Source organism: Mytilus californianus, unplaced genomic scaffold, assembly GCF_021869535.1.
Source record: "Mytilus californianus isolate M0D057914Y unplaced genomic scaffold, xbMytCali1.0.p SCAF_4, whole genome shotgun sequence".
In the NCBI taxonomy this organism is placed as follows: Eukaryota; Metazoa; Mollusca; class Bivalvia; order Mytilida; family Mytilidae; genus Mytilus; species Mytilus californianus.
The window spans coordinates 100,685,276-100,709,625 of NW_026262690.1; the positions used below are offsets into that span (position 1 = coordinate 100,685,276).

At 32.3% G+C, this 24,350-nt stretch overlaps 1 protein-coding gene and 1 long non-coding RNA gene across 6 annotated transcripts in view; both read right to left on the reverse strand.

The window, feature by feature from the left end:
- LOC127698926 (TALPID3 protein-like) overlaps positions 1–24,350 on the reverse strand; it is a 480,691-nt gene that overhangs the window by 347,043 nt on the left and 109,298 nt on the right. For all 5 annotated transcript variants that reach the window (XM_052202653.1, XM_052202654.1, XM_052202655.1 and 2 more), the window contains one exon: positions 13,567–13,648. In XM_052202653.1, coding sequence (XP_052058613.1) covers positions 13,567–13,648 — 82 coding nt within the window. The remainder of the gene's footprint in view (positions 1–13,566; positions 13,649–24,350) is intronic.
- Positions 2,143–4,793, reverse strand: LOC127699061 (uncharacterized). The gene is made up of 2 exons (XR_007981062.1): positions 4,152–4,793; positions 2,143–3,650 (listed from the first exon to the last, which is right to left on the reverse strand). It is a non-coding gene; the product is annotated as an uncharacterized LOC127699061 (long non-coding RNA).

The following is a 24,350-nucleotide window of genomic DNA, read 5'->3' on the forward strand; positions in this document are numbered from 1 at the left end:
ACTATTCCTATTTTATCAAAACTAATTGCTCTTTTAAGAACAAGAGAACAGATAAACAAAATTATTTATTACTTCTATGTAAATCAATCCTATGAAGTCGTCTCATATCTTCGGGGCTAACGCCCCTCAGATATGAGAAAAATACATCTAATACATGTGACATTTCACATTTAACCACATAATGCGTTACATGCACGCGCATGTATGTAAACAGACATTCTCGTTATCAACTTCGTCATAAAGTGAATCAGTAACATATTAGATTTTAGACTATTAGAAACTTCAGCGTAAAACGAAGTAACAAAGTGAATAACTTTTAATATCTTCTGTCTAATATAAGCCCATCGTTTTTAATAAGCAAGTGCGTTTTATAATGTAAAATACCAAAGTGATTTTAGCTATTTTCGTCCGTGTAATATAAGCCCATGTAAAAATCAAGCAATTGATGTGCTCCTATCCACAGGAGGGAGTTACAGAAAGAAGAAGAGGAACATGATGAACAGGAATGGAATCTTAAATTAATTGTTCGAACAGTATAGGATTTAATTTGGATCCCATTACAACGCATTCCAAATTTTAAATTTTAAACACTGCTCGCGTTTCGACAGTATACTAATAAGCTTATATGAAGACGACTGAGATCCATATCCTTTGCAGCAGCACGGCTTTGTGTCGGACCCTCGGACTGTCGGATTATCGGATCGTCGGACTATTGGACCGTCGGACTAACCGACTGTCGGACTATCGGACTGTCAGACTACTGGACTGTCGGAATTTCGGGGTGTCGGATTATAGCTACGCTCCCGTAAAATTTAGTTATGTTTTGTCATCAGTTTTACCACTTTGTGTGGGGTCCAACGACTTACAGAAAAGAGCGACGATTTTACAGAAAAGGACCGGAAGGAACCGATAATGAAACCGTTTTTGTAAAAATCTGAAGGAGACTAGCAAATTGCAAAAATTTAAATCATTAAAGTCCATCTATAAATAAAAAGATAGTTTCCGCAAAATTTTCTTACTTGGTTTGGAAAATAAGTGAGAATACAAGCCTTTTTATTTATTTTCAGTTGACAATTATATTGAATCTGGGACATAATGTATTGACTTCTTTTATATATATAGTCCCAGATTGAATCAAATGACACACTGGCACATTAACAAGTTTATTTGACATTTAACATCCGATAGGAAATTGTGATGAAGACTTGTATATTTATTGTATTAGCATCCACAATGCCACAAGCAAATATGCTGACATCTTTCATATAAACAATCTAAAATTTAATAGTACTGTATGATAGTACTTGTTTTTCATTTATTTTTGTTGTTGGACCATGACCTATGGGGCAGGGCCTGGATATGGTCGACAAACTGAAAGTAATATCATTGTCTATCACAAGTAGTTCCTATCAAACTATCTTGTGCAGAAAACTTAACATTGAAAATTGGTTATTAATTGAAAGTCACTGCCTACAGTGATATGTGCTGATAGTAATGCAACTTTATAGAAAATATCATTGATCTATCACAAGTAGTCCTATCAAACAAACTTCAGCATAAAACTTAACAATTGTTGATGCCGACTCTGCCGGAAAAGTAACACCTATGTCTCGCCTCTTTCTTCACAGGCAAGACAAAAAAACTATTATCGGTAGTAATAAACCAAGTCATATTTTTGTTCACATATCCCAGAGGGGAGTTAGGGGGGAGGGTGCCTGGTCCCCCTTATGGAGCTACTTATTACCTAGTTTGGGGCCTGCAGGCCCTCTCTTTTTCAAAATCCTGAATCCGTTGCTGTATTCCCTTTAAAATTTACTATCTAAATTTAATCATCTGTTCACTTTTTACGAGGAATTGTTAACACTATCCAGATTTCATACAGAGGTATTCTCTTTTCCGTTCCTTTTTTAATCTTTTTGGTTCTTTTCTGTAAATCGTTGGACCGTTTGTATGCAATGTTGGTGAATTGTGGAGGACGAAATGTACTCTCCTAGTACCCAATGTCTCTATATTTACATGAATCAGTGACATATTATATTTCTCTGTAAGAAATTGTGTGATTATTTAAAACTTGAAAATATTACCTAAGACGATTTTGGTGGTTTTATTTGGATTCGTAATGGTTTCAAGTTTTGGAAACCAAACAAGAGGCTCTCAAGAGCCTGAATCGCTCACCTGTATTTCAGAGGAGAAGATTTTTAAATGTTAGCAAACTTGATGAACAAATTGTGTAATATTGTCTTTAAAGGGCGATAACTCCTTAAGGGGTCAATTGACAATTTTGGTCATATTAACTTTTTTGTAGATCTTACTTTGCTGAACATTACTGCTGCTTACAGTTTACATATATCTATAGTAATATTCAAAATAATAACAAAAAACTGCAAAATTTTGTTAAAACTACCAATTCTGTGGCAGCAACCCAACAATGGGTTGTTCGATACGTCTGATAATTTCAGGGCCGATAGATCTTGAACAATTAAACAATTTTACCCCATGTCACATTTGCTCTAAAAGATTTAGTTTTTGAGATATAAGCCAAAAACTGCATTTGACACTTATGTTCTATTTTTAGCCATGGCGGCCATTTTTGTCGATTGATACAAACTTCGGATACAATTTATAAACAAGATACCCTAAGGAACATTTACTTAAAGTTTGAAGGTAATTGGCCCAGTAGTTTCAGAGGAGAAGATTTTTAAATGTTAGCAAACTTGATGAACAAATTGTGTAAAATTGTCTTTAAAGGGCAATAACTCCTTAAGGGGTCAATTGACAATTATGGTCATATTAACTTTTTTGTAGATCTTACTTTGCTGAACATTATTGCTGCTTACAGTTTATATATATCTATAATAATATTCAAAATAATAACAAAAAACTGCAAAATTTTGTTAAAACTACCAATTCGGTGGCGGCAACCCAACAATAGGTTGTTCAATTTGTCTGAAAATTTCAGAACTGATAGATCTTGACCAATTGAACAATTTTGTCCTATGTCAGATTTGCTCTAAAAGCTTTAGTTTTTGAGATATAAGCCAAAAACTGCATTTGACCCCTATGTTCTATTTTTAGCCATGGCGGCCATGTTTGTCGATGGATCAAAACTTCGGATACTATTTATAAACAAGATACCCTAAGGAACATTTAGTTAAAGTTTGAAGGTAATTGGCCCAGTAGTTTCAGAGGAGAAGATTTTTAAATGTTAGTAAACTTGATGAACAAATTGTGTAAAATTGTCTTTAAAGGGCAATAACTCCTTAAGGGGTCAATTGACAATTATGGTCATATTAACTTTTTTGTAGATCTTACTTTGCTGAACATTATTGCTGCTTACAGTTTATATATATCTATAATAATATTCAAAATAATAACAAAAAACTGCAAAATTTTGTTAAAACTACCAATTCGGTGGCGGCAACCCAACAATAGGTTGTTCAATTCGTCTGAAAATTTCAGAACTGATAGATCTTGACCAATTGAACAATTTTATCCTATGTCAGATTTGCTCTAAAAGCTTTAGTTTTTGAGATATAAGCCAAAAACTGCATTTGACCCCTATGTTCTATTTTTAGCCATGGGGGCCATGTTTGTCGATGGATCAAAACTTCGGATACAATTTATAAACAAGATACCCTAAGGAACATTTACTTAAAGTTTGAAGGTAATTGGCCCAGTAGTTTCAGAGGAGAAGATTTTTAAATGTTAGCAAACTTGATGAACAAATTGTGTAAAATTGTCTTTAAAGGGCAATAACTCCTTAAGGGGTCAATTGACCATTATGGTCATATTAACTTTTTTGTAGATCTTACTTTGCTGAACATTATTGCTGCTTACAGTTTATATAAATCTATAATAATATTCAAAATAATAACAAAAAACTGTAAAATTTTGTTAAAACTACAAATTCGGTGGCAGCAACCCAACAATGGGTTGTTCGATTCGTCTGACAATTTCAGGGCAGATAGATCTTGACCAATTAAACAATTTTACCCTATGTCACATTTGCTCTAAAAGATTTAGTTTTTGAGATATAAGCCAAAAACTGCATTTGACACTTATGTTCTATTTTTAGCCATGGCGGCCATGTTTGTCGATGGATCAAAACTTCGGATACAATTTATAAACAAGATACCCTAAGGAACATTTACTTAAAGTTTGAAGGTAATTGGCCCAGTAGTTTCAGAGGAGAAGATTTTTAAATGTTAGCAAACTTGATGAACAAATTGTGTAAAATTGTCTTTAAAGGGCAATAACTCCTTAAGGGGTCAATTGACAATTATGGTCATATTAACTTTTTTGTAGATCTTACTTTGCTGAACATTATTGCTGCTTACAGTTTATATATATCTATAATAATATTCAAAATAATAACAAAAAACTGCAAAATTTTGTTAAAACTACCAATTCGGTGGCAGCAACCCAACAATAGGTTGTTCAATTCGTCTGAAAATTTCAAAACTGATAGATCTTGACCAATTGAACAATTTAATCCTATGTCAGATTTGCTCTAAAAGCTTTAGTTTTTGAGATATAAGCCAAAAACTGCATTTGACCCCTATGTTCTATTTTTAGCCATGGGGGCCATGTTTGTCGATGGATCAAAACTTCGGATACAATTTATAAACTAGATACCCTAAGGAACATTTAGTTAAAGTTTGAAGGTATTTGGCCCAGTAGTTTCATAGGAGAAGATTTTTGAAATAGTTTACGACGACATACGACGACGACAGACGACGGACGCCAAGTGATGGCATAAGCTCACATGGGGCCCTTCGGGCCCCGGTGAGCTAATAATAAAAGGTTTGAGAAAATCAAAACTAAAAATGGTCTAAATTGAAACCTAACTGCTACAATGGCCTACAATTAACTTTGCCAAATGGTTAAATTTTATTCAATACATTATCATACCTTTCTAGGATTTTCTGCATTGCTGGACTTATATGTCTGTTTTGTTTTACTAACGTCATTCTGTCAGGCTGTTCATTATACTTTTTATAAGAATTCTTTGAGTGCTTTATAAATTGTTTATATATTCTGTTATTGGAATCCTTATTCAATGTTATGACTTTGGGTCTCATTTAATTTTTTCATTACCCTTTAGCGATATGGTTTTTGCTTATTGTTGAAAGCCGTACAGTGACCTACAGTTGTTAACTTTTATATCATTTGGTCTCTGGTAGAGAGTTGTCTCATTGGCACATCTTCTTATTTTTATATTATGACACTGTACATGAATTTTAGTTGCTGCTGAGAAATTCACTATTGAGACATTGACATTATGAGATTTATGGCTTCCAGCCATTCCTTATATATAATCATTGCCCTCTTTCTTAGGTTGACACTTGGTAACTGAGAGGTCAATCTGACAGAATTACACTGACTCAGGAACAAAGTTGGGGGTTTATATGCTGTAAATTCAGAAATTAATGCATCCATTTAATACAGAATCTCTGATGACCATCCCAAATGTGAGTTTTAATAAATGTGATTCTATTTAATTTTGTACCCCAGATGCGCATTTCTACAAAAGGCTCATCAGTGACGCTCGAATCAAAAAAGTTCAAAAAGACCATCATATCTTTTGTAATAATAACTATAATCTTTATTGTCATATAAACAAATCAAAATGTTTGTGACATGCAATATTAATTGAACATGAATCATTAATGCAGTCAAGAAATATCTTTATAAAAACCTGAAAAAATAAGCTGCTTCTGTCCTCAGTGCTAATGACTGTTTAAAAAAAAATCTGATTAGTTTCACATGTTCTGTTGATATAGGGTTTAATAATTTAATGGTCTTTTGAAAGTGACAAAAATCTGTCTTCCCATTTTAACTTTTTAAATAGATCCAATCTTAATTTATTATTTATATAACAATTTGACTCCTCGTTTTCAAGAACTGGGCATAGTTTACAAAGTCTATCTTCTCGCGTGATTTTAAGATATCTACCCTTTTTAATTTTAAGATTCTGGTCACTTATACAGAGTTTGGGGAAACATTTTCTTGTAATAAAATTGTGGTTACATTAAGTAAAATTCTTTATCTTGATCAAGTTTTATATTTTGTATAAAAATACTTTTTTTCGTCATAACTATTTACCGTAATTTATTTTCAGTTAAAAATTTAAACTTGGCTTCTATTTCTCTCTTGATAAGAATCTTGAGTAGTTTAACTGCTTTCAAATTTTTACAATATTCTATTTTATGTAAGATATTGCTACCAGGTACAATATTCTTGACATATGTATACCAAGAATATGTACCGTTGTTGTCAAGAGATTTCGACAACACGAAAGCCTCTTTTAGATGGGGGTTTATGTTTTCGGTGTAAAGTCTTGCTAGATAAATCAAAGACTGAATTGAAATGAAATGTTCTACTGGCTATCTTCCAAGTTCAGATAGGGACCTTTGTGGCCGAGTGGTCTAAGTAGTCGAACTACTGTATCACTAGCCAGTCAACACTGAGGTTGTGAGTTCCAATCCTGCACGGGGCAGGTGCACTCGACTCCAATCTAAATTAACTAGGATTGTCTGATTTCCTACATAAGGTCGGTTGTTCTCTCCAGGCACTCCGGCTTCCTCCACCAATAAAAACTGACCGCCACGAAATAGCACAGTAGTGTTGAAAGTTGCGTTAAACACCAATAAATCAATCATCCAAGTTCAGATCATGCCCCAACATTTGAAGCAGACTTTTTTACTTCTAATATAAATTTACAAAAGTTTAAATGAACTGTTTCAGAGGGAGTTTTGTCAATAAATAGAATGGATCTAGACTTTTCCCACTTCTTTCAGCTCAAAGTTTAGCCCTATGATAGGTCAAATAACTATCAATTTCTGAGTCAAGACTCAAGACTGGGCATACTAATTTGTCAAAAATATTATTAGAGACCTAAATAGTAAGATTGCATAACAGTGGTGTAGCTAAGCGGAAGATCGGAAGCCAAGGCTTCAATATTGTTTTGATTAGTGGGAGAGAGAGAGGGGGAAAGGGAAGGAGAAATGGACGCTGTGCGGTTAAAAAAAAAATCAACAACATCATTTCTCAGACTCCCATTCGTTTCCTATCCCTTGCTCTTTATTCCCCCTTTTTATAGCAGACAAATATTGCTTGAATTGACCAATTTTGACCTTCATAACATCACCAAGGAAGTAAATCTATAACATTTTAATGATTGTGAAAGTAAAATGTCTACCATGTAGTGAAAAAGGATAATAAAGAAACTGAAGAAGGCCAGTGGCCGAAACGTCTTAAAAAATGGTTTATTTACTACAATAATATAATTTTTTTGTTTATTAAATTAAAGTTAAGTTGCCAATTTAAAATTGCTTCAATTCACATTTATGACCTCTGAACATCTCTGCAATTTTACAAAGTCTCCATTGGATGAAAAATTTTGTCCTGCCTTTTTTTAGTTGTAATCTCTGTCCTGCCTTTTTATTTTTCACTCTATTCGGTCCTGCCTTTTTTTTTATTAGTTTATCCTGACTTTTTATACATAAATTGTCATCCTGCATTTTTTTTGCCAAGCTGCTCATCCTGTCTTTATTTTTTACTCGAAACAGGTCCTGCCTTTTTTTTCTTCAAATTTCATCCTAGCTCCCCATAAAAATCAAATGGTAGCTCCCTTAACTTCTTTTAATTCATTACCTTGTTTAATTTTCGGGAATTGTGCCAAAAATACATTTGCATTGATAACCTTGGATAGCGGATTTTATAAAAAAATAAATGTGGATAGTTGTGGACACAGATGATGCCCCCGCTTGCATATCATATAGTTATAAAGGGACATAACTGAAGAACGGTAAAAGTGACGCTATCCAAATTTGAACTTGATCTTAGTTTTGTGGTAATAAGCATTGTGTGTAAGTCTCATAACATTTGGTTGAGGCTAACTTAAGTAGAGAACAGAAACTAAAAATTCAGCAATTTTTCTATTTGTAAACACGCCTAACTCTAGAACAATTGTGTATAAGTTTTATAACATTTGGTTGAGACAAACTAAAGTTAGAGAACGGAAACTAAAAATTCAGCAATTTTTATGTTTATAAAGGGACATAACTCAAGAATGGTAAAAGTGTCGCCACCAAATTTTGTACTTAATCTGTATTATGTAGTTATAAGCATTGTGTACAAGATTTATAACATTTGGTTGAGGCAAACTAAAGTTAGAAAACGGAAACAAAAAATTTGTACTTGATCTTAGTTTTGTGGTAATGAATATTGTGTATAGGTTTCATAATGTTAGGTTGGGGCAAACTTAAGTTACAGAATGGAAACTAAAAATTTTGCAATCTTTCGATTTATAAAGGGGCATAACTCAATAATGGTTAAAGTGACAATACCCAAATTCAACTTGATCTGTGTTTTATCAGTGGAAGTCAAAATTAAACCTTGCATTGTATAAAGCATTGATTGTAGTTGATTCAACTATAATCATGGACACAGGAAGATAACTCCAATTTTAAAAATTACTTGATATTTAGAAGAAAATAAAAATTTTGCCATTTTTCCATTTATAAAGGGCATAACTCTAGAACGGTTAAAGTGACGCCACCAAAATTCAAACTTGCTCTGTGTTTTGTGGTAATAAGCATTGTGTATAAGTTTCATAACATTTGGTTGAGGCAAACTCAAGTTAAAGAACGGAAACCAATTTTGGGACGTACGTACAGATGGACAAGGGTAAAACTTAATGCCCCCACCGCTACGGCGGGGGCATAATAATTCCTTTGGACTCGAGTAGAAACCCGACTTCTTCAATTGTATCCATTGATTGAATTTGCTATAGACATTACTGACATCACAGACGTCATATTAGACATATTAGAGCATAAAGTTTATAGGCATCTTAATAGTTAACAATTTTCAGACACGTTTGGGCGAGGTAAAAATTGGACACGTTTGAGCTAAGTAAATAATTGGACACGTTTGGGTGGAAGGAAATCGGACATGTTTAGGTGAGATATGAATTTGTAGACACGATTGGGCAAAATAGACACGTGTGATGGGATGGACATGTCTGAATTTGTATCATATGTATCATCACATTGCATCATATTAAAGTTCTACCTCGAAAACTGAAAGTGTTAGCTGGATCTGAGACATATAATACAATAGTACTATATGTGGCTGGACAAACCACGAAACCATGTGACCTATGTGGGAATGCAACTGATTAAAAACAATATTTGGGGGGGGGGGGGGGTTAAGAAAATTCCTTCATTTTTGTCAACATTTTACAATATTACAGCACACTGGGGTTTTAACAACATATTGTAAAATTTCAGAACACGAAATCACTGTCAAATTAAATAAACTGTTAACACAGAGATATGTCTCGCCTATTTGTTATTTGGATAATGCAAATGTTGAAATTAAAATAGCAATACTTTAACATGTAAGTTATGCAAATATCCAAAGTCAATGAACCATGACTGAAGGTACAGGGCTAAACAATCACCATGGGAATGAGATGTGCAAATGTTATTACAACTGCATACCAAATATCATAAAGGCGAGAAAAAAATGTTAAACATGGTTTGAAACTGTATTTTTGAAAGCTTTCGGCAAGTTTAAAAGGATTTATGGAAAAACGAAAAAAGAAGAACACTCTTTACTCAAGTTAAATTGATTATGGAAGTCCTTCAATGCAAAATGAAGAAATGTACTATTTGCAACATTGTACGAAGTATCGAGTAAACACATTAGTGAACAGAGCTATCATTTTTGTATACTATATATAATGACTGATGACATACATGTATTAACATCGTACAAATCTTACATACAAAACAGTGTGAAATAAACAAACTTGAATAATACCAAGAAAGAAATTTATATACAATCTGGTAAAACTTATCAATCCTTTAAATAAACTAATTCTAAAAGGTTACCAATTCAACACTCTTAAATTATTTAAATCTTTGAATATTGTTATTATTAGTATAAATATTGATTTTATTATCAGAAAATTAAAACCATACTAAATATCATTGCTCAACACATATGCACATTCACAGTACTACAATCTGTCAATACCTATATTTTGGCATTGCACAAGGTCATGTTTTTCTCTGACTGTTAATGACATTTTTACACTAAATCCATTGGATGTTGGATGTGTACAGATTGATATTTTAGTCTTAGATACATGATTTTTTTATTAGCTGTTATTGGCTTTGAACTTGCTTTCAGTAACTGCAAGTACTCTAAGATCTGTACTTAGTATCTTTTTTGTTGTGAGGGATGTATAAATACCCTGCCACGCCTGGTCTGTGTTTTTGTTAGATGTTTTTTCTGCTTTGTATTGATATGATGAGTTAAGCCCTTTTCAACTGATTTTTATAGTTTGTTCTTATGATGTACTGTTACACAATTGTCTCAGGTTAAGGGGAGGGTTGGCGCTTTCAAACATGTTTAACCCTGCCACATTCTATATGTGCCTGTCCCAAGTCAAGAGCATGTATTTCAGTGGTTGTCGTTACCGTATGACAGCCGTGTCTTTGTTATATTTAATAAGTATTTGAAAGTTCCACATTCGAGTCATCATAAGCCTTATTCCACCTGGTAACAAGTATTAACTGTTAAGTTATCAAAAAGGAAGAATGTCACCACTGAAAAGTGAAACAAGGCTGCCATTGATAAGATCCGTTTGGTTGACTGATTCTGTCCACAAAAAAATCATTCAAATACAGGTAAAATGATGATTTATATATCATTTTAATCTATGAGATGACATGAAACCAAAAACACCTAGAAAATCGTCATTATACAATTGCATGTGCATGCTGTGTATTTATATTTATATTTATGTTTACATTAGGTCATATGACCTAAGTTCTTCATAGATCATCTCATGGTTAATTGAATGGCAACTATTCTAAAATACACATGAAATGCTGATACAATATAACGAGTCCCTGCATTGTAAATTGTTTCTTTAGAACTTTTAGGGATTTGGATAGACGTTTAAGTATTTTATAAATAAAATATAAGATTTTGAGTCGAATTGGTGAACATGAATTTGACAGCTTATGCCTCTTTCAGAAAGATGACAATAGATAATGAAACAATTGAGAGATTTTCTGTCATATTATAGGTTGTACCACTAATAACCTTGCAAAAAGGACAACATCCACATCACCAATCAAATACACTGGATATACTATCTTTCCAATTTAGATCCATTTTGTCCTTTGAAATAGCCAATCCAAAATGTGACACACTAAAAATCTTATAGAAAATATCACTGATCTATCACAAGTAGTTCCTATCAAACTGACTTGAGCAGAAAACTTAACGATGATGCCGGAAAAGCAACACCTATGTATTGCCTTTTCCGTGACTTTTGTCGCAGACGAGAAAAAAATATCCAGGCAAGTTTATATGATCCCATATCTTATAGTACAAGGTAAAAAACATGAACTTTGATGTAAAAGCTCACTGGAGGAAAGATTGCAATCATTTTTAAGTTTTCCAATTTCTTTTGAAATCATCCAACCATTTCTGATATAAACCTCTGATATAATTTTCATTGAGATCTGACAAGAACTGTAGGTAAACTCATCATAATACCAGGATTGAGAGTGTTTATATATATGTATATATATATATATCACACATTTCAAAGGGACATAATTCCTGTAAAAAATAGTTGATCAGTACTGATTTTTGAACTTATCCAAGGCCTTACTGATATAAACCTTGAAATAAATTTCATTAAAACCTGACAAGATATGTAGGCTTGCTTGCCTATAATTGCTTACATCCACTTCATTTGAACTTTGATGGATAGTTGTCTCAATGGCAATTGTACCACATCTCCTTATTTTTACATTGAGAACACATGCAATGCAATTTCCTATAGAAATTACATTTCCAAGGGACATAACTTTGTAAAACTTCAGTGATAAGTCTCATTCACTGATGTCACAGTTGAAGAAAAGAGGACATGGTTGTGGTTACAACAATTGGAACATATCCTTGGTCATCTGTGACAAAGATATTCAATAATGGTCAATCATTTCATGATGGCTTCCGTAAATTTTTTGAATAAAAAATATTATGTAAATACTTAAATCTTTCATTTCTATCTATCCAACAGCTAACATAATTTTATACTATTAAGGTCAAAAACTGTATATTCAGCTGTGTACTAGGTTGTGTAATAAAGTGTCTGCTAAATTGTGTTATTCTGTAATTTGGTCAATTAACATTTGTAGTAAATATGGTAAAGACATGGGATTCTTATTATAACTCTGCCTTTTTGTCTAATTGTATAGTTGCCAATGATAGTTGTCAATCATATTGGTATTGTATCAGTACTTTTACTTCATAACAAAGACTAAACTAGCCAGGAAATTCACAAAACTAATGACAATCATACTACTCTTAAGATATAACCAATATTTTTAACATGTCCATTTATTTCTCATACACCTGAAAATTACATGCATTGGGATTTAGTGGCTAACCTGGCTGCAACATGATGGACAAGCTAAGGTCAATGCCTTCAGAAAGATTTAGATGAATGGTTCCAATCTTTCCAAAAACAGTCATACTTTAAGAAAAGGTTACACTTACATAGTTTTGCTGAATGTATTCACTAGAGTGCACCTCCACAGTTTAGAAGATCATACAACTTACAGTGCCTCAGAGACTCAGACATATCATTTGTATATCAGATGTGTTTTAAACATCAAGCAAGGATGAAATACAGCTCATCTTCAGAAACACATTTGCACAGAAAATTTTACCAACCCTTTTCTAACTATTTATCAAAAGAGAAGGTCCGGTAAGGGCTAATTTTGGCCTAAAATTTTAAGTACATCTGATGAAAGATTTTTGACATTTTTTAAACACTAATGTGTCTACTTCAATCAATTCAATTAATTTATGTAAAAGATTTGAACTGATTTGGTCATTAAAGACACTCAAATTCAAGCTTGAATATGAAAAATCTATCAATTATGCCATAAAAATTCACTTTTCAGATGTATTTTGTCTAAAATGTAAGTGGCCCCATTCATGTTCCATCTCAACCTTTATATATGTTATATATTATCATCAAATACAATTTATATATGTTATATATTATCATCAAATACAACATATATCTAAATATTAAGACTGAACACAAGTGCGGCCACTTCCATTTTAGACAAAACCATCTAAAAATTAGAACAAATGCTAAAATTGAGAAGTTTACAGTAATTTTGCATCAATTAATGATGCTAGTACCTAATGCATGTGCATTGTATTGTCAAAAACAGTCCATATTTATGGAACAAAAGTATTCTACTTTCTTATAAATAGCTAAAAGTTAATATTTTAACAAATTTGTAAGCATGCTATATTTTGGGGCCAAAAAGGGGTCTTACCAGGCCTACTCCTTTAAGTTGGACATGGACATTCAGAGGAGGATGTCAAAGTAATCCAGTAGTCCTTTACAAACCAAACTTTGCTGTGTAGTTTTTTCTTTCTTTTTAAAAGAAGTATTTGAAGGCTCAAAACCATAAATACAAAAGATTGTTTTTTAATTAAGACAACAAAACTTACTGTAACATTGGAAGCTGAGGTGATGCAAATGTCTGTCTTGGAGATTCTGATGAGGCTAGTATTTCTTCAAGGATACCCATGCCTAATTAAAAAAACAATCACTAGTAAATTAAGTAATGTAGTCAATAATAACATGAATACTTTTATAATTTTTTAGTAGAAAACAAGACATTTGTATGAGCTTGCATTGTATAACTCACCTAGCCCAGTCCATATGCATAAATAAGGAAAAGTTTACTTTGTTTTCTTTGAAAAAATAAAGTTAAAAGAATATTAAACATTTGCATGATTACTGCCTTTTTTTACATCTTTTGAGAAACCTATTTTGGTGAGTGTATTTGTCTTTAATTGTGAGTTTTTGGATCACATATTTTCAAACAAGAGGCTAACAGGAGTCTGTATCACATTTCTGGTATTTTTGACAAAAAATAAATTTATTCAATACAACAAGATTGTGTGTGTGCTGAATAGAAACTCTGTAGACTAAAATCGGTCTTGCTGATCATTAAAACTGGATCAAGTTTCTGTATATCTATTATTGTTTAAATGATTATAAGCAGAAATTTAAAAAAAATTTAATTGGTTATAATTGTGACTTTTTGTGAAGCTTCTGCAAAAAATCCAAAAATGGGTTAAACTCATGTTTCAAGGGTTATAACTCCTATATGGGGTCAGTAGACTATTACTATCATGTTAACTTATTTGTAGATTTTATTTTGTTGATCATTTTTATTTTATTTTTTTTAATTTTTATCTGCTATATTATTACTTGTATTGTTGATCATTTTTGCCTTTTAGAGAGCCAGAAGATACCAAAGGGATAACAGTTTCTACCTATCTAATTTAGTTATTGAGAATGAGATATTGGGCAAAAACATGAAAATTAGTCATACATTATCATGAAGGGAAATAAGGAGTCATCTGATAATTTTGTTGACAATAGGAAATAGGTAGATCTTGAGATTTAGAGCATTTCCCCATGTCAGATTTTCTCTATCTATTATGGTTTTCAATATGAATAATAATCATTTTACTCATGTATTCAGTGTAAACTAATACAAAAACATATTTTACAATAAAGCCTCTAAAACTTGTAGTTATCAAAAAGATAGGGACACTTGCACACATGCATAATGTGTAATGAATATAAGGATGCTATAAACAGTTTCGTATAAAAAACTAGGGGTTATTCCCCGACTAAAAATAACCATGGAGGGAAATCCCTTTTTATTCATATAATTGGTGAAAAAGTATCATGTTTTTTGTATTTGATTGTAAAAATTAGTTAATTAGCTTTCAAATTAAACAGGTTGAATGATTAAAATAATTTTAAAAATAAGATTAAATATTCATGTTTTGAGGGGAGACAACACTGTAAACATCCTGTTTTTTTGGCAGTGAAAATTGAAAACTTATTTGCAGCCACTGTAGCTCTTTTCGAAGCAGGAAACCGTACCCTGAAACAAGATTTTTATTAAAGGCCAGGTAAAAACCTATGAATTTCATACAGTTTTGATTATGGGAAATGCGCCTGTATCATGTTTACATGGGTATGCACATGACCTGATTTCAGGTTTTTTATGTTCAGATTAGGCAACTTTTTCCCCATTTTCTCTGGATAGAACTTTTTTACTATATTAAAAGTACAGTATATTATTATTTCAATATAAACTAGAGAAAATTCTGATTCCAGTAATATCTAGTTTTATACAAGTATCTTTATTAACCATTCCACCACTAAGGGTCACTTAGGCATGGTCCCTTAAAATATGACGTCATAGAAAAAAACTGTTGATTGCACCCTTAAAGGGTCAAACATATAATATAGTGAGGTTTTAGCATAGAAATGTGTTACTGAATGGAGTAAAACAATTCTGAAAAATATCATATGGCATGCATACATTAATTTAAAAGCATCAGTTTGGTATATTTAATGCAAATATTACAGATTTGTACATAGCAACCAGATATAAGAAAACCAGACTGTGTGCAAATTTTGAAGTTTTTTCATCTTTTTGAGACGTCATAATAATTTTATTCATTCTCTCATATATTTGGAACCAAAAGTTGCACATGAAAAGTGTAGATTTTTTCTACTTTGACCTTTACTACTGATCAGTGTAACATACATTTTTATTCATTATATTATATATTTGGTACTTTTTATAGTCAAATAGCTACAAGTGCCGTTCCTAAGAAATACACTATTTCAATATTTTTCTCAACTCAGCTACACCTTAGTTCATATAATACTAGGGACAAAATCTGTTTAAAGTAACTTTATTTATGTTTATTTCATAGTTTTTATTCTATTTATTCAATAGAAACCCAATTTTATGATTTGTTTTCTTTGTATAACTGATGAAAATGTGATACAGGAAATGTTTGGAATATGCCAGTTTAACTATTTGCCACTGGCCAATATGCCAATACTATGCGACATAAAAAATGAGCTGTAGTTTCACTATCGATGGTCGCAATCCTTAAAGTAAGACATCATTTTAATCGATATAATGTACAGATTCAGAAAAGTAGAGAATTTTTTATATATCGCATACAAAGTTTTGCTTAAGGATGCTATAAACAGTTTCGTATAAAAAACTAGGGGTTATTCCCCGACTAAAAATAACCATGGAGGGAAATCCCTTTTTATTCATATAATTGGTGAAAAAGTATCATGTTTTTTGTATTTGATTGTAAAAATTAGTTAATTAGCTTTCAAATTAAACAGGTTGAATGATTAAAATAATTTTAAAAATAAGATTAAATATTCATGTTTTGAGGGGAGACAACACTGTAAACATCCTGTTTTTTTGGCAGTGAAAATTGAAAACTTATTTGCAGCCACTGTAGCTCTTTTCGAAGCAGGAAACCGTACCCTGAAACAAGATTTTTATTAAAGGCCAGGTAAAAACCTATGAATTTCATACAGTTTTGATTATGGGAAATGTGCCTGTATCATGTTTACATGGGTATGCACATGACCTGATTTCAGGTTTTTTATGTTCAGATTAGGCAACTTTTTCCCCATTTTCTCTGGATAGAACTTTTTTACTATATTAAAAGTACAGTATATTATTATTTCAATATAAACTAGAGAAAATTCTGATTCCAGTAATATCTAGTTTTATACAAGTATCTTTATTAACCATTCCACCACTAAGGGTCACTTAGGCATGGTCCCTTAAAATATGACGTCATAGAAAAAAACTGTTGATTGCACCCTAAGCATGTTCGGCTGAATCTTAAATTTTTATTTTTAACAAAATTGCATTAAAACTTTAAATTCTAAAATCTAAATTATTACACTGTTGTCATACATTTGAATTTTTATGAGACTGTCATATAAGTGAGAGGTTTAGTTAGTTATAAAACCAGGTTTCATCCACCATTTTCTACATACGGAAATGCCTGTACCAAGTCAGGATTATGACAGTTGTTTTCCATTAGTTTGATGTGTTTCAGCTTTTGATTTTGCCATTTGTTAAGGGACCTTCCGTTTTTAATTTTCCTTGGAGTTCGTATTTTTTTTTTATTTTACTTTTTATATATAGTCTTTGTTGAAAAGTTATTTCATAATATAGAAATTGTATGTTCCGGCTTGGTCAGTATTTTCTGCTATCAGGTGTCAACACAGGTAAACATAATAAGTGAGCATCGGTGCATTACATTTGCGCGCAAAAATCATTACATTTGCGTGCAGCTTTTGAATACATTTGCGTGCATTCTTTTACAGGTAAACTCAGGTAAATACAGGTAGATTATACTTATTTATTTATCTAAACTATTATTTTCAAGCAGGATAAGTCCGTTTTATTGCAACCAAGCATTTAGTCCTGGAAATATTAACACATAAAAATGTAAAAAAACATAGTAAATCTAAAGATTAAAAGTACTGATTATACATGTTGTAAAGTGCACAAAGATACATGGAATGGCTGAATAAAATTGCTCATTGTAGTGAGCATGGAATGATTCCGGGTCATTTGTAGTATGTCTGAATTCTGCTGAAGGTAAAGTGATGCCAAAAGACGGTGAGGAAATAGAGAATCTGGTAAAATACCTTTGCAATTATTTACAGTGCATTGCCATGAAATATCCAGGACTTAAGTGTTCTGTCAATACGATTAGTAAATTCATTGTACACAAATGATCGCTGGGTGCATTAGATAGTATATTGTAGGGCCTTGTGGATTAGCATACAGTTCAGAGTGGCAGCTTTATTACTTGAAAAGAATTGCAATTAAGAATTTTTCAACTTGTAACTAAAAATACAATCTCTTTAAGGAGTCATCTTCATCTGGTAATTCCAGTAATAACAGGAAGTAGGTCTTGACATTGTGAGCTTTTTCCCCCAGTCAGATTGTATCTATCTCTTATGTTTTCAAGACTTAAGTCAAAATAAATGCATTTTACCCTAATGTTCTATTTTAAGCCATAGCAGCCATGTTTGTTGACTGACCAAGGGAAAAAAACACAAATGTTATACTAGATATCCTAAGGATCATTCACCACAAGTTTGGTTAAAATTTGAACAGTACTTTCAGAAAAGATCTTTTAAACAATTTATGATATATACCTGACCACAGATGACAACAACTGGCGCCAAGTGATGGCAATAGAGCTTTGCCTGGGTTGACATTGTATTCTTGGGGTTACAATCTGCTCTACGACCGTCTCAGTTATATGTTATTTAGATTTATTTATTTATATAGTGATTTGAATTTAATGCAAATCTTAAAGGCAAAATTTGCGATTTTTGACTTATAACCTAAATAATTATGTTCATTATAACATAAAATATATATTCACAATGTTTTATCTATATATGTGTAGTAATAAAGAAGAAAATCAGACTACTATTGCATGCAGGGATTTAAAGTACAAGCATTTAAAGTCTTGTTCTTAAATCATATTTCAACGTAATCATAAGCGAGCCGATGACTGATTTTATCATATTTCAACGTAATCATAAGTAAGCAGATGACTGATTTTCATAGCTAATTACCATCCAATAAGAAAACTAGAGGCTCTAAAGAGCCTGTGTTGCTCACCTTGGTCTATGTGCATATCAAACAAAGGACACTCTCCAACATTGTAGACGAGAATAGACTTCAAGACAAAAAAATCTCTATTTTGTTGATCTTGTATTACTGATCTTTTAGTCTGTTTAGTTTCTCTCTATCTTCTTTAGTTTTTGCTCAAAACACAAAAGAGGGTAAAAAAAATCCTCATTTAAGGACATTCACTCCTATGAAGAGTGACAGTCTACTAACTCATAATATCGGCAAAATTTGACTTTTTAATAGATCTTGCCTTGCTGATCATTTTTGTGATTTAAAGTGTTTATTTATCTATTATAATTTAAATCATATAAGGCATAACGGGAAAAAAATGTTTCTCTCTAAATATCATAGTTTTCATGATGATAGGCAGAATGAAACTAGAGGCTCCAAGGAGCCTGTGTCGCTCACCTGATATTTTTGCTTACAATTGATGCATGAAATAATGAAACCATTATACTTTTGCTTTAGTTTCAGAGATATAAGCCAAAATCTGCATTTTACCCCTATGTTCTATTTTAAGCCATGTTGGCCATGTTGGTTGGCAGGCGAGGTCATCGGACACATTTTTTAATCTCGAGACCCTAATGATGATTGTGGCCAAGTTTGGTTAAATTTGTCTATGTAGTTTCAGAGGAGAAGATTTTTGTAAAAGATTACAAAAATTTGTTAAAAATTGACTTTAAAGGGCAATACCTCCTTAAGGGGTCAATTGACAATTTTGGTCATGTTGACTAATTTTGTAGATCTTACTTTGCTGAACATTATTGCTGTTTACAGTTTATCTCTATCTATAATAACATTCAAGATAATAACCAATAAAATGCTTCGCTGGGGCGCAGCTTGATACGACCGCAGAGGTCGAACCCTGAACAGTTGGGCCAAGTATGGACACAACATTCAAGCTTGATACAGCTCTGAATTTGGATTGTTATTAAATATTTGACACAGCATAGGTTTCTGACACAGAAAGAATGTGGTCTAAGAATTTGATTTTTTTTTAATTTACCTATTATGGTCCAATGTCCAAAATCAAAATACATGGTTAGATTCAGCATATCAAAGAACCCCATATATTCAATTTTTGTTAAAATCAAACAAAGTTTAATTTTGGACCCCAACTTGAACCAACTTGAAAACTGGGCCCATAATCAAAAATCTAAACACATGTTTAGATTCAGTATATCAAAGAACCCCAAGAATTCAATTTTTGTTAAAATCAAACTAAGTTTAATTTTGGACCCTTTGGACCTTAATGTAGACCAATTTAAAAAACAGGACCCAAAATTAAAAATCTAAAAACACGGTTAGACTTGGCATATCAAAGAACCCCAATAATTCAATTTTTGATGAAATCAAACAAAGTTTAATTTTGGACCCTTTTGACCTCAATATGAACCAATTTGATAGCGGGGACCACAAATAAAAAATCTAAATTCATGGATAGATTCAGCATATCAAAGAACCCCATATATTCAATTTTTGTTGAAATCAAACAAAGTTTAATTTTGGACCCCAACTTGGACCAACTTGAAAACTGGGCCCATAATCAAAAATCTAAACACATGTTTAGATTCAGCATATCAAAGAACCCCAAGAACTCAATTTTTGTTAAAATCAAACTAAGTTTAATTTTGGACCCTTTGGACCTCAATGAAGACCAATTTAAAAAACGGGACCCAAATTAAAAATCTAAAAACACGGTTAGATTTGGCATATCAAAGAACCCCAATAATTCAATTTTCAATGAAATCAAACAAAGTTTAATTTTGGACCCTTTTGACCTCAATATGAACCAATTTGATAGCGGGGCCTACAAATAAAAAATCTAAATACATGGTTAGATTCAGCATATCAAAGAACCTCATATATTCAATTTTTGTTGAAATCAAACAAATTTTAATTTTGGACCCCAATTTGGACCAACTTGAAAACTGGGCCCATAATCAAAAATCTAAATACATGTTTAGATTCAGCATATAAAAGAACCCCATATATTCAATTTTTGTTGAAATCAAACAAAGTTTAAATACTGGACCCTATCTTGGACCAACTTGAAAACTGGGCCCATAATCAAAAATCTAAACACATGTTTAGATTCAGCAAATCAAAGAACCCCAAGAATTCAATTTTTGTTAAAATCAAACTAAGTTTAATTTGGACCCTTTGGACCTCAATGTAGACCAATTTAAAAAACAGGACCCAAAATTAATACCATAATACGTCCCGTAAACGGGCGTATAAAAACCTAAATACACGGTTAGATTTGGAATATCAAAGAACCCCAATAATTCAATTTTAGATGAAATCAAACAAAGTTTAATTTTGGACCCTTTTGACCTCAATATGAACCAATTAGATAACAGGGTCCACAAATAAAAAATCTAAATACATGGTTAGATTCAGCATATCAAAGAACCCCATATATTCAATTCTTGTTGAAATCAAACAAAGTTTAATTTTGGACCCCAATTTGGACCAACTTGAAAACTGGGCCAAAAATCAAAAATCTAAATACATGTTTAGATTCAGCATATCAAAGAACCTCATATATTCAATTTTTGCTAATATCAAACAAAGTTTAATTTTGGACCCTTTGGACATTAATGTAGACCAATTTGAAAACTGGACCCAAAATTAAAAATCTAAATACACTGTTAGATTCGGCATAACAAATAAATAAATGTGATCAAAGATTTTACAAATCTAATGCGCCATACTGTGCAATTAAAGATTACTTCTTGAAATTTTTCAATATTTGAAATTTGAAAAAAAAATAATATTTGAAGAATAATTCTTTTTAATTTCTGAAATCTGAAATGAGAAAAAATTGGCCCCCCCACAATTTCTTTTTACCCCCCCCCCCCCCCCTTTTTCCCCCAAAAAAATTCTTTCCCTCAAGATATGGTCATAATCTCAATTCAAATTTCCAATGGAGTTGGCAACCATAATTACCCATTTAAATTTACCATAGTGCTAACTTAATCTATTTTATAATAGAATTAATAAAAATATAGTGTCAAATCTTTCATATGGATTTTTTTGTAAAAAAAAAAGATGAAAACATTTGCAGATATTTTTACTGGTCTTCCTTTATAAATATGCATTTCTTTAAACATAATTTAAAAGCAGTGTAAGGGAAGTAACCAAAACGTTGTATTTGGATTACCTCCCTTACACTGTTTTAGATTATCTTTATTGTTCATTAACCATTACTTTATACATAATTTAAAAGCAGTGTAAGGGAGATAATTTCAATGATGTATTTGATTTATCTCCCTTACACTGCTTTAAATTATGTTTTGTACTAAAGTATTTGTCCATTAACCAGGACAACCTTGTTTTTCCCCCTTTTTTGCCCCTAATTCCTAAACGGTTTGAGCCATAACCCCCCCAAAGCAAATCCTAACCATCCCTTTGTGGTATGGAAACTTGTAGTATAATTTCAGAGAGATCCATACACCGTTCCACAGTTATTGTCTGGAAACTAGAAAATGCTCATTTTTGGCCCCTTTTTGGCCCCTAATTCCTTAACTGTTGGTACCATAACCCCCAAAATCAATCCCAACCTTCCTTTTGTGGTATTTAACCTTATGATCAAATTTCAAAAAGATCCATTCACTTAAACTAAAGTTAGAGTGCGAAAACCAATATGTATTCGGACGACGACGCCGGACGACGACGACGACGCCGGACGACGACGACGACGATGCCGACGCCAACATCATACCAATATACGACCACAAAATTTTTTTGCGGTCGTATAAAAACTGCAAAATTTCCTTAAAATTACCAATTCAGGGGCAGCAACCCAACAATGGGTTTTCTGATTCGTCTGAAAATTTCAGGGCAGATAGATCTTGACCTGATGAACAATTTTACCCCTATGTCAGATTTGCTCTAAATGCTTTGATTTCAGAGATAAAAGCCAAAATTTACATTTTACCCCTATGTTCTATTTCTAGCCATGGCAGCCATCTTGTTTGGTGGGCCGGTTCATCGGACACATTTCTTAAACTAGATACCCAAATGATGATTATGGCCAAGTTTGGTTAAATTTGGCCCAGTAGTTTCAGAGGAGAAGATTTTTGTAAAAGTTAACGACGATGCCGGACGCCGGACGCCAAGGGATGAGAAAAGCTCACTTGGCCCTTTGGGCCAGGTGAGCTAAAAAATGGTAAAATTTGTCATTTATAGGCAATAACTCCTATAAGAATTTGTCTTACAGTTTTGACGTATATGGACAATTGGTAGAGCTCATTATTCTGAACATTTTTGCTCCTTTCAGATTTTCTCTATTTATAACGGTTCAAAAAATAATAGACAAAACTTGCATTTTACCCCTATGTTCTATTGTTAGCCATGTCGGCCATGTTGGTTGGTAGGCAGGGTCATCCAAAACATTTTTTAAACTAGATACCCTTATGATGATTGTGGCCAAGTTTGGTTAAATTGGTCTCAGTAGTTTTAGAGGAGAACATTTTTGTAAAAGATAACAAGAATTTACAAAATATTGTTAAAAATTGACTTTAAAGGGCAATAACTCCTTAAGGGGTCCAATTGACCATTTTGGTCATGCTGACTTATTTGTAGATCTTACTTTGCTGTACATTATTGCTGTTTACAGTTTATCTCTATCTATAATAATATTCAAGATAATAACCAAAAACTGCAAAATTTTCTTGAAATTACCAATTCAGGGGCATCAACCCAACAACGGGTTGTCTGATTTGTCTGAAAATTTCAGGGCAGATAGATCTTGACCTGATGAACAATTTTACCCCTATTTCAGATTTGCTCTAGAGGCTTTGGTTTCAGAGATATAAGCCAAAACCTACATTTTACCCCTATGTTCTATTTTTAGCCATGGTGGCCATCTTGGTTGGCCGGCCGGGTCACTGGACACCTTTTTTAAATTAGATACCCCAATGATGATTGTGGCCAAGTTTGGTTAAATTTGGTCCAGTAGTTTCAGAGGAGAATATTTTTGTAAAAGTTAACGGACGACGACGGACGACGGACGCCAAGTGATGAGAAAAGCTCACTTGGCCCATTCAGCCAGGTGAGCTAATAAAATGAACAGACATGCAACTTTTTACATTCATGAGTTAAATTATCTATGTTTACTAAATATATTTCTATTTTTGATATGTTGACAGCGCAAAAAGTACCTGGTATATCTTTTTTAATTTTTTTATGTATTTTTTTTTCTGACGGATATTGTGAACAAATTAAATAAAATTGAAAATGGAAATGGGGATTTATAAGTATATAATTTAAGTTGTAAGGACAATAAGTGTACATTTATTGATCTTTTAATTCAAGGAAACATGTCTACTTTAGGACTGTGTAAATATGATGTGTGTATTATTCTCTGGCAACGCCTGAAAAGAACAATGCATTAATATACTAACCAAATTGCTGTTTCTGGTAAAAAAAACATTTTTTTTTAACTAGGAATATCTAGCTGAAGTTTGTTTTCTATGCAATTAACCGAAGGACACTTGTTAGGCTATGCAGATAACCAGGTTTTTTAACATTAGATGAATAAGAAATGGTTTTGCACAGGAGAAAATTATGCAATTAACCGAAATATGCAATTGAATAGTATATAATAGGATTAAGTGGAGTCGACCGTATATATATACCTAATGTGTGTCTTTTTCTCCTACAAAATTTGTTAAATTTTCTGTTTACCCCTTCTTTTGATGTACAGAAATA